Below are 16,774 nucleotides of genomic sequence, written 5' to 3'. Positions count from 1 at the left end.
ATTAATCTTATTTTTTTTTGCTTTCCTTTTTTTAATAATGACTTTCTTGTTGGGAGATAAACGAACCCGCTGATATGAAAACACTTTTTTTTTGTTAAATTTGACAGTCGCCAGGATCCCTATCAGGAACCACCCGGCAAATCACTTATTAAATTAGAAAAAAGGTTTTTTTTAACCGTTTTCATACATTATAAATTTGTCAATCATGTGAGAGACCCGTAGAAACAATAAAGTCAGTCTCAAGTAAATGACGACACATGTAACAATAAATAATGATAAGGAATTACAAAGGCAGCCTTTATTACTACGCTTACTGAGCCACTAAATTCATTCCCTGAATAACTCGATAACAGTAAGAGAAAAGACAATATTTTCTTACAGAAATTAATTGTAATTTACCTAAAGAACCGTCCCCTAATATTAACGGAAATCAATAAAAATTCTTTGTAGATAATAATCTACCCAAACTCGAAAACCAGCTCAGGCAAGCACAGAGTAAACTCTCTTTATAAAGCAAGTTGCGTAAGCCTTTATTTGCACTAGGTCCATTTATTTATCTACGTATATATTAATATGTATGTAAGTTCATTTATTGTATCTATATATGTTTATTTTATAATAGAATCAACTTGTATTTAATCATTAAAATCTCATACTGGCTTTATAATGGCGTCCACCAGACTATCTCTGTTTTGCCCAATGGTTGACTGATAGAAAATGACTTAAGGCGTTAAGTTCGCCATTTGTACTTGTTATTGTTAATTTATGCAATAAAGTTCAAATAAATAAATAAAACTTTATTCATTTTTGAGCCTAAGATATGCGATAACAGACACACAAACGTGAAAGTAGAATTAAAATCTCAGACACTTTCTTAATCGTTACTTCTCAACGAAAAGAGAAGACAAAATTGTAAACATACTCGCAATGATGATAAATAGATTTATCATTTATCAGATCAGTAATTTGTCCGAAGTAACAGCAACTTGGAAAAAGTTTCAATGTTAATTGAATTCAAACTAATAGGGATGTGTGTGTAACATTACTGTTGGGTACTAAAAGTAAATTTTATTGGTCCGCAATTGGTGAAATAATTTTGAAATACGTTAGTGCGGGATACAAACGTTTAAGCGTTTCTTAGAATAAGCACAGCATTTATAGTAGCAAGTTTTGAATCTATTTTTTTTTATTAATTAGGTAGGTAAGGAAAGTCTACCATATTTATTAAATAATTTGGTTTAAATTTCAATACCTCAAACTGTACCTACATGGTGGGCAGGAACAGGTTAAAATAAGCACAGCATTTTTAGCAGCAAGTTTTGTGTCTATTTTTTTTTATGATGTACGAGGTGCGGTCCAAAAGTTTCCGGCCTAACAAAGAAAGGGCTTACATATCTTTACAATTTTATTTTTATTTTTTAATATAGTCTTCCTCTGTCACAACGCACTTTTCAAATCTCTTTATAAGCTTCTCCATCACCTAATAAAAATAATAAAGATTTTTGTCCTCAAAATCGCCCTAAACCGCACGGGTCACTTCGTCAAACGAAGAATTTTTTTTTCTACTTCAGTCTACCTTAAGTTTTTAGAACAAATAATAATCACTTGGGGTCACGTCTCGAATATAAGGTAGGTGCCGAATATTTTTGAAGACACATTTCGTCATAGCAACCTTGTAAAATGAAGCAGCGTGAACGGGGAAATTGTCGCGGAGATGCCCTTGTGCCTCTGCTAAGTTTTTAAAGACTATTCTGCATAATCTGCTATCGTAATTGGCCAAAAAATATTGCGTAGCATCTGCTATTTACCGTAGTCTACCCTTCTTTTATGTAAATCGTTAGAATTTCGTGACAACCCTAGAATACCGTAGCCTTTATCTTTTTTCGTGCATTTTGTGACAGAGGTTGTTCTAGGCGCCTTTTCACCATGACGTTGTCACTCCATTAATTTTCTTTTGTACAGAGTATCGTCTTACATAACCATGGTTTCATCTACAGTAGCAATTGCATTCAAAAAACTCGCTACGCGGTGTCTATGCTGGTCTCAAGTTTCATAAACTCACGGTTTTTCACTCATCTCGCTGTAAGCACGATAAAAGTTTGGGCACTAACCTAGAACTAAACACCGTAAAAAAACCTACAGCCAACAGACACCTAAAGAAACTATACACCAAAAAGTGGAATAAATGACGAACACAATGATATCCATACTTTTTTTAAACTCTTCCGCCATATTTGTCGGGCCGGAGACATTTGGACCGCACCTCGTAGGTAAGTATGTAACTAAACTACTGTATTTAAATAAACCAATAACTTTCACTTTGAAGCCATGCCACTATCTGAAGAAAACACTAATATACTACTTTTAAATTTGACATTTTTGTAGGTAGGCAGGTTTAATTACTTACTAATTTGTTTGTTTTTGGTATAGTATAGTTAAATAAACAACGAAACCACCTAAAGTAAATCACATATCGATTGCCAATTTTTTTGTATCTCATTATAATGGCAATCCACTTAGGTCTCATTCTGGTCAAAGTGAAGAAAAATCATTATAAAATGTAAGCAAAAACAAATATTGGACAATTGAAAAGCGAGTATTAAAAAAAAAAAAAACTATTTTTGAAACGTACATATTTGCTTGAAAACATCGATCTTGAGTCACTTATTAGTATCAAATTTTTATTTATTAAGTGAAAACTGCCACTTTGCTAAATACATAAACAAAAAAAATATATTAGTGATTTTCAAATTAGTGTTTCTCAAGAGAAATAGCTAAAAATATTTTTTGGAAAATAAAATAAACGTTGGTCAATACAGAGATTTAGACCCTATATCAATACGAAAATCGAAATATTGTTTTGCAGTTATAGGATCACTCCGGATCAGTAATGTCGTAATACAATCTTTACAACAAGAACTTGTTTACCGAATTATGTCATTAACAAAATATAATTTATTCCCAAAGGAAGAAACTAAACCAGTATTGTTCTAAACCTGTATTGTTCAGTTCTGACTTTTATACCCTTTCTTCAGGATTTAACTGTTTTTTCTTTTAACACTTTCGCTACCAAGAACCCGACTGTCGGGTACACCGCTCGTAGAAGCGTAGCCGATTACATGGGTTTCCCCGTATGTAGCGAAAATGTCGTAGCGCCGCGTAGAGCCCGGTTTCGAAAGTGTTAAACAACATGATCTAATAAGAGGTAATTTATTTATTCAAGATGTCATAATCATAACACTAGCTCTTTCAATAACTAGCTCGATTAACTGCAGTTCCGTAATAAGTAAACACAATCAGTTTAAAACACAGTGGGTACAACAATATTTCTTCAAAGCAAGATTTTTTACATGATAATGCAGAGCCCTCAGGGCCTTACCGACTTTAATGATCATAACAACGCCAGTCCATTCAGGTTTTCAGAAGGTCCCGAAATCGGTGCACTATGCGTCGGCCGTGCAGCCCCATCATCGCTGTTAGTAGGACCAAATGTAGGAAGCACAATGTTGTGGTATCGGCAGCCCGAAGAAACTTCACTCCGAATGGTGGTATGAAAGTTGGTCAGCAGATTTCAATCCGTTATCTCTGAAATAATTCACAGTGTTAAAAGATGGCTAGGTAAAACGTATCTCCACTTCTGAATTTAGCATTTTGGTTATATAATGAAACGTTTTTATTTTATGCTTGTATGAGAGATCATATCAATTCAATTATGCGACCGAGTATGTTAGAGGGGTATAATATGCAGCCTTTTGTCTAAAATAATAATCAACGTTTTTACTTCAAGAAAGGTAACTAACTTCCAAGGAACAAATTAGCTTTACTCAAATGTCATATGACCTGTAGTGACTACTAATATGACGAAATAACTAACTTCCAAAGAACAAATTAGCTTTACCCAAATGTCATATGACCTGAAGTGACTAATATTATGATAAAATAATTGTAAACATTTATTTGTATTCTCCATTTAAGCGATCCTAATTAAATTTGTTTTTGGGATAAATTTAAATATGTAATTCAATTGGCAAATATGGGACATAATAAAACTGCGTTGGTTATAAATCAATGACACCAATTATATATTTACTCGTTAGAAACACATCAAATATTCAACAAGGGAGTAAAATCATAAACATGGTTACTATTAAGTTACGTATAATGAAATAGTAAAATATGCTTATTTTTAATTACAATTTCATTAGTCAGTTTCATCAATTTATTCAGGTAGTTGTCATTAATTAATTTTCATAGTTAAATACGGGTAATTATTATTAAATAATCAGACATAAACAGGGTTGTAGAGTTGTTTATAACGAAACACTAAAACATTAACTTTTTAATTACATTTTCATTAATCCATTTCATAAATTAATTCAGACAATTTTCATTGAATAAATTTATAAATTAATTCAGGTATTTATTAAATAATCAGATCAAGGTACTTCAAATAATTTCATAAACTAATTCAGACAATTATTATTATTATATAATCAGATTAAGGTACTTATCTCTGTTCGTGGCGCTGGTAGAACTAAAAGTGACTGCTCGCCGACGAGCAGTCCCTTTTATAACCAGTCCAGGTAAACTTGCCAGACCGACCCGGTTTCTTTGTCTACCGACATTATTGCCATAAATTTAAATGTTTGAGAGAAACGTACCTTAAAATGTTACAATTATTAAACATTATAATGGCAAATCCAACACCGGCATAAATAAGTGACGATTTCTGTACCGTGTCGCATGAAATCGTTTGACAATTTCGTATGACGTTTCAAACAAAACGTTAATGTGACAAAGGTATAGAAATTATCACATATCCGGTGACTGTACTCTACTCGCCGCCTCACATTAGCGTGTCCCGCGCGTCGGCGTCTAGATTTTCGTGGCTGCTACTCAACGTAACGTTAGTAACGTATGGGATTCACGGAGAAAAAAGTCTCGTCCATGATACCTGAATAGTGTAATCTGAACGAGAAAATCTAGTAAATTCTGGGACAATTGTTCACATAGTATAAATAACTAAACTAGTCTGTTTAAATGCGTTGAGCTTAGTGAACTAGTTATCTTGTAATTGCTACACATTAAAATAGCGTGTATTACTAGAATATTTAGTAATCATAACACGTGGACCGTACAAATAAATAATATTTTCTTGCAGAGCTTAATAAATGAAATGTGACCTTGACAATATATTCTTGTAAAGGTAATATATACATTACGTATCATAAAATAAAAATATTGTAAGGGTCACACAGTCAAATTGTGTGTATTACTAGATTATTCAGTATTTATAACAAATGGAGTGTCTAAATAAACAAAATAATGTAAACTCCACAAGAAATTCTTGTAAAGGTTATAAAACTTTAGTTAGGCCAATAATAGGTATCGTTAAGAATACAAGTCATCTGATATATATTACATTCTCTTCATTTATGTAAACTTCATTAAATGGTTAATAGAACAAGAAAGTTAGTTACAGCAACTGCATTTATGGTACTCTCTAATAAATATACAATTGCGTTAACGTGTTATATTTTTATCGGTACCTATGAATTTGTCTGTGCACTGTATAGACAACTAACATTTCTTGTAAATGTAAAAAAAGGTTTGTTGTCTATACAAGGTGGTTCAGTAGGATTAAAGGCCGAGCCACGCCAGATACGTGTACGTAGACGTGTGCGTGGCGTGCGCGCTGTAAAGTACGAATCTTCAAAAGAGATGATACACCGTTAGACACACACGGGAAACACGTCACACAAGCGGTGTAATCTCTAATGAGGATTCGTCATTTACACCGCGTACGCTACGTGCACGTCTACGTACACGTATCTGGCGTGGCTCAGCCTTTAATCCTACTGTACCACCTTGTATAGACAACAAACCTTTTCTTACATTTACAAGAAATGTTAGTTGTCTATACAGTGCACAGACAAATTCATAGGTACCTACCGATAAAAATGCAGGTTGCTAGGACCAGTTCCAAGAGACAGAAGCCTAGAGTTGAAACTGGGATCCGGAAACCTGGGTCACCCAGCATATGGAATGGATGCTATGAGCGGTGAAAATTGGTGAATCTGAAAGTAAATAAAATAATTATATAATTTGTTAAAAAATATATTTCAACGATCCTTAGTGCAAGACTTTATTCATATATTCGTCAGTGTTAATAGAACCGTCCTTCATTTCGTCCAAAATTTATATTTTGCAGAATTTTTCCACTTTTGTTCCACAGTATGGCATGGGTCACAGGAAACTTGCAACCATTGTAAATCATCTGAAAAAGACATTAAAATTTCTATGAATAAATTTTACAATAAGTAATATTCTACGTCCACTTCAGATATATATAAAGACTGTCCACGATAAAAAGTGGTCATATATAACATGGTAAATCTTTTGATACAATGAGAATTTATAAGCAGCATGTTTGTCAAATAATTTGTAGATATCAAACTACATTATAAAAATACAAACAAATTATAAACTTTAGGTGGCCTATGAATTTTAGCAGTATGTATCTCATGATAACAATATTTTTTTGTACAGTGTCTTCTTGCAGTCTTTAAGTACAACAGTTTTAATGACAAAAATATTTTTTTAATGTTTAATTATAATAGCCAAAATATACCCTATTACATACTGATTTTACGATAGTAATCATTTTTCTGATTGTAATCAGATTAAGAAAGTACTGAGATTTTCTAACTTTGCTGAATTCGACTTTTTGACACTTTTTGGCTCTCCATACAAAAACAACTGTCAGTGCTTGGAGTAGAAAGTCTTCCTGACTCCCAAAAGTCGAAATGAGTTTCAAAAAGTATTTTTTGTCTGCTAAGATGTCATTCTAATGTGTGTAAAACAGCTTATAAAAATATAAGTATTTATAAAATTGTGCCAGGAAGCGTGTGAAGTTTGTTAAAAAACACTGTACAAGAAATGAAATGCTTGATGGTATACATTCGGCGAAACCTCAGACACACTAAAGCATTATAAGGAATAGCTTTAATTATTATATAGTTTTATGTATACAGATTTATCAAAATATAATATTGCTTCAAAATGTGCATTCAGGAAGAAAGATTTATCATGTTATGTATGACCACTTTTTATCGTGGATAGTCCTTATTAGTTCAGTATTTAGATTTTGTCCACGTAATGTCGTATGAATTTGTATGCAATGTAAAATGAATACAACATTAAATGCCTTTCTACTAAGTTCTAATTATCTACTAAGTTCTACATGTACGGTACATGACTCACCTGCTTTTGCCAACTCTGCCATCTCCCATCCTTGCAAGAGTTTTTGCACCTCTTCATCCATTTCCTAAAATGGAAACTACCAAACGAATGGATAATACGTAGTGAGTACGTTTAACGATAAATAATATAACCTATTGCGATCCGCGTCCACGCGTGATCTCTCATGACACGTAAATGGCCGCCGACCACGCCGCGAGTGCTTTGACATTGCGTTTCGTTACACAAGCAAAACATTTATTTATGCGGACAATATTTTTGTTATAACAATTATTTTTCGGTGTATATTACGAAAATATCATTGTTATTTATTTACAAGAGGCGCAAAGTAAAATCAACTATACTGCTATAGCATTCACTAAGATATACAATGGTACTTAAACATGGCGTTTCGTTACAAAAACAAAACACAATATTAATACTAACTAAATAATTTTTCAACAGAACTATTTGTTCACCAGTATACATTACGAGAATATTATTGTCATTATTTACAAGAGCTGCAAAGTAATACCAACTTATAAAACAGTCATATCAACTATACTGCGATGGCATTCGCTACGATACAAATAATAGAGTTGACAGCGATGCGTACATATTTATACAAACTTAATATTTTTAAATATAACTCTTCGTTGAGTTTACATTACAAGAATATTCTTTTTATTTCTTTACGAGAACTACAAAGTAATGGCAACGTATAAAAAAGTTACAGGAAGTATACTGTGATAGTAACCGCTAAGATTAAGATTGTAAAGATAATTTTTATTTTTTTGGCATTACAAGAAGCTTCTTGTTAATAGAATTATCGTAACCTTTATTCTATCAGTTGTAAATAAAACTAGAGTTCTCGTATATGTAATTCAAACAGAACTGTTTAGTGCATATTAATGTTTGCTTAGTTCTATTGAATTCAAGATATAGTAAACGTAACAATACAGTTGTTTTTATTACGAGATTGTAGTATCAGTTACGATAAATCTATTTTACTAAACGTTCTGGTAGTATTGTTAAAATATTTTTTTTCCGTGCGATATCCATACTAATAATAAATGGGAAAGTGTGTGTGTCTCTTTGTTTGTCCGTCCTTCACGGCAAAACGGAGCGACGAATTGTCGTGATTTTTTAAGTGAAGATAGTTGAAGGGATGGAGAGTGACATAGGCTACTTTTTGTCTCTTTCTAACGCGAGCGAAGCCGCGGGCAAAAGCTAGTAAAAAGAACAATATTCACACCACAATCATCTCGTAATTCCAGCCGTCCAGACCGCGTCAAAATCTCTAATGGAGGCCATCACCGAAGTGTACGAGAGCGGCTGGTCGGGCCACGACCTGCTGTACGTGCAAGCTCAGAGCATGGAGATGCTCTGGCAGGACTTCTCGCACAAGCTGGGCGACCAGGTGCTCATCCCGCTCAACACCTACACCAATCAGTTCCCTGAAGTCAGGGTGAGTATTCCTTACTACAGACTACAGTCCAACTTTAACAGGATATCATCAAGTTTAAGTCAAAACAGCTCTGTACGTGCGAGCTCAGCAAAGGACAAATCTATACGTGTAAGCGCAGAGCATGGAGAATAAGGTGATGCACTGGAAATACTTTTCGCATAAGCTCATCTCGCTGCTGACTGCCTGGCCGGTGTTAATGTTCACCTACACCAAGCAGTTCCCTAGATTCAGGGTAGGTATACTTTGTTCCATCTAGTCCAGCCAGTTTAACTAGGTTATTTGAGGACAACTCTTGGTCCGAAGCCGAACACGATGTGATGTTACTAATCTTTAAAGATAACAACTGCCGCATCAAAAATGTCTTACTAACATTGGAGTACCATTTTTCTGATGAATATGCCGTAGTTTTTAAATGGTCACACTTCAGGCAACAATTTTGAGATGCATGCATTCCCAACTATAATATTTATATTTTATTTTCAGAAAAAAGTAGAGAAGCGTGGCCGCAAGCTGGTAGATTACGACAGCCAGCGACATAGCTTCCAGAATCTTCAAGCCAATGCTGCTAAGAGAAGGGACGATGTCAAGGTTTGTAACTCTTTTCTATTGGTAAAGGTTCTTTACCTAAAGACTAAATTAGGTACTTTCGTCTTTTTTTAAATATTTCGCGTTTTCTCGGTTGCATCTGAACCTACAAAAATTCGCAATCTCAACCCAAGAATTGACACACACCTACAAGCGTTTCTATTAGATACGGTAATAATTTCCTACCCAAAGAGGAAAAGCCTAATCGAGCATACAACCGGGTTTCCTTTCGATATATCCCTTCACTGAAAAGCGAATTTGTAAATATCAAATTGTATTTAGCTGTATTCTGCTCTTAATTTAAAAGTAGCAGGTGGCAATTTACCAGGATGGTATTGGTGCTACATTTTGCAACTGTCAAAACTGAAATTGGGCTTTATCTGTATGTATGGGTGTTGCTCTGTGGTCTATGACGGATGATTCTGTGTTTGGCATTAGACCTGCAGAGCACTATATATCGCTGGACATGGAGACGGTTAGCGGCTTTTAAGCTGAGTGTGTTGCTGCAGTGGCTATTTCCATTGAAAATTATATTTTTCCCCTCTAATTCCAGATCACAAAGGGCCGCGAACAACTAGAGGAGGCGAAGCGCACATACGAAGTCCTGAACTCTGAGCTGCACGACGAACTGCCGGCGCTATACGACTCACGGGTCCTGTTCTACGTCAACAACTTACAGACGCTCTTCAGCGCGGAGCAGCTCTTCCACAACGAGAGCTCTAAGGTATTTTGGAAACGATATATGAGGTTTCTTTTGGAACACGTATGAAATTAACCTCTGTGATCTCAGTACCCACGCTGTACTCAACATTCCTATTCAATGAACAATTTTTCTAGTACGAGGGCTTTAAGGTAACAACTTTAAGGTTTTGTTGTGCTTAAAGAAGAGAAAGAAACACATGAGGATGAATTTAGTAACGGCGGTACGAGTCGAGAGACTTTCTGGTCCTCGTTCACATCAACAATCTACAGACACTGTACATGTACAGTGAGGTGCAAAATTGCATGGAGAAATTATGCACTTTTGCAGCTCACTGTACTATTGGGTCCTTTTTCATATCATCATAATTATCATCAACAACTACTGACATTGTTCAGCGATGCGCGGCTCCTTTATAGTGAGAGCTCTAAAGGTAACAAGTTGAGGTTGATTTTAGATCGATGAACTATGTATTGGCAGGCACTGTTCTACATCAACAACTAACAGCGAACAGCTATTCTGAAAGCTGCATGTCGTCTTGATAAGGTACACTTTGTTCACTACTAGAGAACTAAATGTTGCCGTCCAAATCGTCCTTGACGACTGCGACTCTTTGAGTCCTCATCTTCGTCGTTCTGTTGAGCGAGAACGACATCGCTATCTACATGGCACTGAGATAGCTTACACATATAACCTTGTAAGGCGACTAATGTCCAATCTTACCATTCCAGGTGTTCGCCGAGCTAGAAGCGATAACCGACAAGCTCGCGAACGAGTGCCAGCGCGGCTCCTACACCAAGAAGTCGATCGCCAACAACATCTCGCCCATTTCCTCGCCCAAGACCAACACGCTCAACTCACACAACGGCAACGCTGCTTCACTCACTGATACCGTGCAAAGTGAGTACCGCTGTCAACTTTCAAAAACGATTACCAAGAAAAGGCCAACGATGACCAGTTAGAAAACTTTATTGTTAAAATTTTGAGTTAGTACTAGTTAGGCGATAGAAGTCTTTAAGAGCTTTTTCTTAGCTCCGATGATCAAAGATTGTTGCTGTCAGTACAGAGAGGTACTAGGGCGACAGAAGTCTATAAGAACTTCAGATTTTTTCAGAAGGCGAGAGCCATAACGCAAGTATTTTTTATCTTTTCTAATCGGTTAGAATATATAGGAATTTGCTATGTTTGCTCTGTCTTCTGAAGCTCCGATGACGTTATCGTCCAATGGAAAAATGTTACTTAACTAAGAGCTAATAGTACTATTTGTAAATTATGAAGGTCAAAGAAGTAATTGTACTACGATGAGAAAGTTGAACAGTTTTAGAATTTCATAAAAAACTTGTGATACATATCTTAGCCGAAGGATTGTATGATAAAGAGATGTACGTGTGTCGTGATGTCTAGAATTGCAATACTAAACCAGAATGGCTTTGGTCGTTTGACAATAATAACGAAGTTGTTTGATAGATCAATTTTTCCTCAACTAATATTGTGCTGTCATTTTTATCATTGAAAACTTCTTTGATGTTATTTCCTATCATTGATTGATTTAAATGTAATGTGAATGTTTAAACCTAATTTCTGTGGAGTAAAGAAGGCATTTGTTATATTATACGTACATATTAGTAATTACAAATTGCATTTATACACAAGTACATACCTATCTAAGTACATATAAATTTCAGACCAATGTTAAATTTGACATTTTATTTGTGATACTGAGTTTACCCGTGTGTATTTTATTCGTCACAAGTGTCACAACGTATTGGGATATTTTCATACGGTTTAAAATCATATGCAGCGCAACATTGTTGTCGCACTCAAGTCAAGAACAAATATGACAAATTCAGAGGATCTTTCACCGAACTATATAGATAGGCTCAACCCAGTATCCATAAACAGCCTTCTTTCCTCTACCGTGTGTTGCATGATTAACCTGTGTGTAGCGCCCCCCTCCCCCGCGCTCAATGGCGACTCTCCGCCGCCCGCGCCCGCGCGCCACGTGAGCGAGGAGCGCGACAAGTCCCCCGTCTCGCTCGCACCCGCTGAGCCCGCGTCGCCTTCCGCCGAGGCCCCGCCCACTAACGACAAGCCCACCAATAACAACGAGGACAAGAAGCTCGAGGACCTGTACGATATACCTGTCGGTGAGTATGCGCGCCTGATGCCCGATGGCGTACCCGTGCCGGTTGTTGGTCGCACAGGGGTTGGACCACGGTAGTTAAAATAAAAGCGCTAGAACAGTGGTTCTTGACTGTTTGTGGTTTTATGTTCCGCGGCCTACTAATAGTCTTAGGGCCGGTTGCATCAAACCGTCTGTCACCGTTGAAGCGTTCGTTAAATTTTATTGTATGGGAAGTTCCATAGACATCTGCTGCGTGACGATGATGTGTCTGTCAAATGTGGTTGATGCAACTGGCCCTGAGTCGACTACGAATATGTAAAGCTAAAGACCCTTTGAAGTCCTTAAATTTAAGTATTTGTGCTGGCAATCTGAAACAAACGTCCCATTATCGGGTACCATAAAGCCAAGATAAGCTTGTATTTCCATACGAAGCCTGCTAAAGCATATTTTTGGCAACCGATCGTGTACACATGTATTCCGGAACTTCCTTAGTATAAAAGATCACTATCGCAACGTTTAAGAACCATTGGTCTTTAAGTGAAGAGTTTATGGTGATTTATATTCACATTCATACTGACTATTACTGTAATTATGGAACGCTCGTTCAATTTAATTACTGGAACGGAAATGGTGATTGTATTATAACTTATAAGTTTAGTTTTTATCTTGTTGACATGGTACGATTTTAAATTCTTAAGTTTACAATCAAAAATGAATCATGATTTATTTCATAATTCTGATTGATACTTATTGTATATTATACTCATATCCCATTTATGTAATCTATAAAAACACCATAAAAAATGAATGTGTTTAATTAATGTACAAATATGATAAATTGGTATTTTTTGCCGCCACGGTTACCTGGCAAAGAACATAATTATCAAAATGTACAAATTTGATAACCTAGAACGTAACCAGCAATTATCCCTAAATGTCAAAAGTAGTTAGATGCATGCTTACTATTTCTTTCCTAATCCATTTGACAAATCATTTTCCAAATTTTACCTAAAAAATTAAAAACCACTTAAACTTTGGACTTAATTTTTCTTATTTTTTTTCATATCCTGTGTAAATTATTTCTTAAGCTAGTAACCTAGGCTAGTTTAGTAGAATTAGTATCGAACACCAACATTCTCAGGGTCGCCGGTACCTCCCGAGAAGTTGAATAATAACGGCGAGGAAAAGAAACAAGTAGACGTAGAACAGAGTGTGAAAGAAAAGGATAAAGAGAATGACAGTCCGAAGACGGACGAAGTCTACGACATACCTGTTGGTAAGTGTAAATATTGTATTCATTGCATTTAGCAGCGATATTTTTTGTAAGTTTCACTTTATCACCCATAGATGGCGCTGTACTATTCAAATTCATATACGCGTTAAAGTGATATACGTGTATCTTGGTACTTATTATCCCAGAGCTGTAAGAACCTCTTTTTGACACATGACAGCGTCCACAAAACGTAAACTCGCGCAACCTAATGAAATTTTAAATAAAATTCTGTAATAATATTTAAAAAAATCAAGTACTTAAAAACAATATTTCGCTTACTTTAAACATAATCTAACACATGTTACATTTTTGCGGATCTTCGTTAGTGAGTATTTTACGATATTAATTTATTACGCAGGATTTACTTATTATTTCATTTATTATTCATTTTTATTTTTAAACTAGTGCTGTGGCAGAATCTGTCATTTCGATTCAAATGACATTTCAGTAAGTTGACAAAAATCGTATATTTGTTTAAGCGCATCCTTGTACATAGGGCCTAATCGATTCAACCAATTCGAAATTAATCGTTAGATTTGACAAACGATACGTCTTAGCCACATCGCAACCTACTTCAAAACAAATGTGTCAAAAAATGTGAACTTACAGATCCGGGACAGTAATAATATATGAGTATATTTATTAATGAATTATTTTCATATTAATATTATTAATCATATTATGTATTATCGCTGGTAGGTGACGAAAATAAAACCTATGCGAGAGTTTGGTAATTGGGTGAATTATATTCTAAATATTCCTTATCAACAAAAACGGTTTGTCTAGATATGTTACAGACGTTACAATATCGCATAGGTTTTAAATATTGGTAACGGTGGGGGATCTTAAAGAAAACTATCATAATCCTATAAAATGGTAAGTTTTGTAGTAAAACACTGTAATTATGTATAATATATAAAATTCAAATTGGTTATTGGGTAACCACTGCAAGTAAATTGTAAATATTTTCTGTTAAACATATTTAATCAATTACAATAATTATATAACTATGTAATTACTATGTAATTGTATCTTTTATTATATTTATATATATTATTCTTCAGGGCAGGCAAGTACTATTCTTTTTGAAGTTATGGCATTATTTAACCACTATGTGTTATGCTTTGCTTTTAGTTGTGTAAATGTGTATTTTTGTGTACATATACTTATCTAGAAACATCAGAAACCCAAATGTTATTTGAGTATATTTCATCCAATATAAAAGTGCCATTTTCTTTTTGCCAAGTGGTCTTGGAGAAGAGCTGATGAACTATTCTTAATTTAGTATTAAGAATAGCTCATCAGCTCTTCTATCTCTAATATCTCTATCTAGAGTGATAGAGATGATGGACGATCGTAACGCTCGAGGAAAATACGTACAGTCCGTACCATAGAATATTGCAGCCAATTAACGTAGTCGAACCAATTTAACTGTACACCGACTTTGAAATAGCAAAATGCGGAAGTGCTACAATAAACGCGATAATTACATCGAAATATTGTTTATTAGTGACACCTTCACATCTTGTCATTAACACATTCAGTTACAGCGCGGGCTACACGCCATGACGGTAGCAAATGTGTATGTACGTAAGTAACTATGTAGCGTAAAGCGCAAGAAAACAGAGGACTCGCGCACTGAAGTTTCGTACGCCTATGTCGAAAAAATGATAGATAGATAAAAGATAGAATACTCTTTATTGGCACACCTTAGCAGAAGATACAGAAAAAATATACAGTGGAGACAAAACAAATGATGTTGAATTAATAACTTTGAAACTGTAAATTACAGTCCAATTTGGTAATAATATGACCTACCTATAGGGGACAAAGCATATGAAAGGTTAACAATAGCGTGCGGCAGCTAGATTGGTCCGACTATACTATTGAGTAACATTCTTATCACTTGTAATGTGTGGTTTCCTTGACCAGGGGCGACGCTGGCGGGGCTGCCGGCGGGCGTGCTGTACCGCGTGCGCGCCACCTACCGCTACACGCGCGAGGACAGCGACGAGCTCAGCTTCGACGTCGGCGACACCATTCGCGTCGTCGAGTACGACGACCCCGAGGAGCAGGTGCGTTCCACAATCTTACCAAGTTACCGACATTACTCCTAGTTCAGATTTTCAGGCTACGTTGGCCGTAGCCCGACGTGAGCTTCTCGGAACACTTTTACCAACGGTCCGTGTTTAAGCTCCAACTTTCCCGGCAGAACATCTCTCGTGTAACGATCGGGCATTCGGCCCTACGCGGAGTTCGGCCTTCGCAAGCCTCGGCGACTCGCTGGCGGGCCAATTCGAGTAGTCGCCCTTTTCGAATGCAAAGTCACAAATACTTGACATTCGACTAAATTACTAATATAGTCCGTACAAAGCTTTACTTCTGTACTTATCGATAACTTCCACTTATAATAAATCATGAATAAACTGTTGACTTCTCGCTTTCAGGAGGAAGGCTGGCTAATGGGCATCAAGGAAGGCACGAACGAGAAAGGCATGTTCCCAGCAAACTTCACGCGGCCCATATGAGGCGTTTTAACGTCGCCTGCAACCAAGTTAGGTTCTTGCGTATAGATTACCCTTTGACCGCCATTCACATGCGCCAAAAAGTTCAAGTTTAATAGTATGGAGTGTGGTAAGAAAAGGAGGGAAATCTGTCAAAGTAAAACTGTTGCAAAATTCCCTAGATAGCCTTATATTATAGTTACAAATACCTCCGATGGCGCTAGGGGAAGTAGGGGACCACGAAGAGAATGACGTGAATTTAGCCATTATTGACGGGGCGAAGTACGCTGTCAGCGATTAGAAATTTTCCCACCTTTGCAGCGACATCTATTGATAGTTTTAAATGTGCACGTCTCATGCATAAAGATGTTCCTCATTTTCTTTGTACAATCCATATTCAATAGGCTTGGCTCAAAGTCATTAAGTAGACCCTGGCTTGGCCTTACTTGCAATACGATACATCCTAATACTATATACCAATAATGTCGAAAATCTCAGTAATCTGAAAGTTCAGCTATCATTCATGTATCAGTAGTGGCACGTTAAAATTAAATTCGTCATGTGGCGGTCAAACGGTCTAAGTGTATTGCGCATTCTAATATTTATTGTTTCCTGTAAGAGATATGTTTTCACAATTAATTTTTCAAAAATAATACAGTGTAAACTCTATATAACGGCACTGAAGGGACTGTGCATATTATGGCGTTATAGAGAGTTGCCGTTAAGTGGAGAGAAGAAAAATCGGAATTAGAAAAAGAAAAAGTTTATTTCAGAATAGTGTTAGTAGTAATATACGTTAGTCATGGTCAAAAACGGCCTACACATGGAAGCAATCCCAATTTGTAAACAAAAGAACCAATTTTTTAGAAAGTTCGGGACG

General features: G+C 35.9%; 1 protein-coding gene across 1 annotated transcript; it reads left to right on the top strand.

The window, feature by feature from the left end:
* The first annotated feature begins 3,445 nt into the window (after positions 1–3,445).
* Positions 3,446–16,544, top strand: LOC125224662 (myc box-dependent-interacting protein 1). Its single transcript, XM_048128090.1, has 9 exons — positions 3,446–3,548; positions 8,481–8,707; positions 9,191–9,295; positions 9,846–10,016; positions 10,724–10,892; positions 11,939–12,139; positions 13,259–13,393; positions 15,323–15,465; positions 15,838–16,544. Exons 1-9 carry the CDS (start codon positions 3,446–3,448, stop codon positions 15,916–15,918), a joined length of 1,335 nt encoding a protein of 444 aa, XP_047984047.1. The 3' UTR covers positions 15,919–16,544.
* Positions 16,545–16,774: the final 230 nt, after the last annotated feature.

This window comes from Leguminivora glycinivorella, chromosome 3 (genome assembly GCF_023078275.1).
Source record: "Leguminivora glycinivorella isolate SPB_JAAS2020 chromosome 3, LegGlyc_1.1, whole genome shotgun sequence".
NCBI classification, from domain to species: domain Eukaryota; kingdom Metazoa; phylum Arthropoda; class Insecta; order Lepidoptera; family Tortricidae; genus Leguminivora; species Leguminivora glycinivorella.
Note: the sequence above shows the minus strand (reverse complement) of the source record. Positions and strands in the feature narration are given on the sequence as shown.

What these genes read in the sequence shown, in the direction of transcription:
- LOC125224662 (XM_048128090.1), top strand. Translation starts at nt 3,446, where the DNA reads ATGCGTCGGCCGTGCAGCCCCATCATCGCTGTTAGTAGGACCAAATGT. An exon ending in ATCAGTTCCCTGAAGTCAGG is followed by an intron (nt 8,708 to 9,190) that starts GTGAGTATTCCT and finishes TTTTATTTTCAG; the next exon opens with AAAAAAGTAGAGAAGCGTGG. An exon ending in ACGACGACCCCGAGGAGCAG is followed by an intron (nt 15,466 to 15,837) that starts GTGCGTTCCACA and finishes TCTCGCTTTCAG; the next exon opens with GAGGAAGGCTGGCTAATGGG.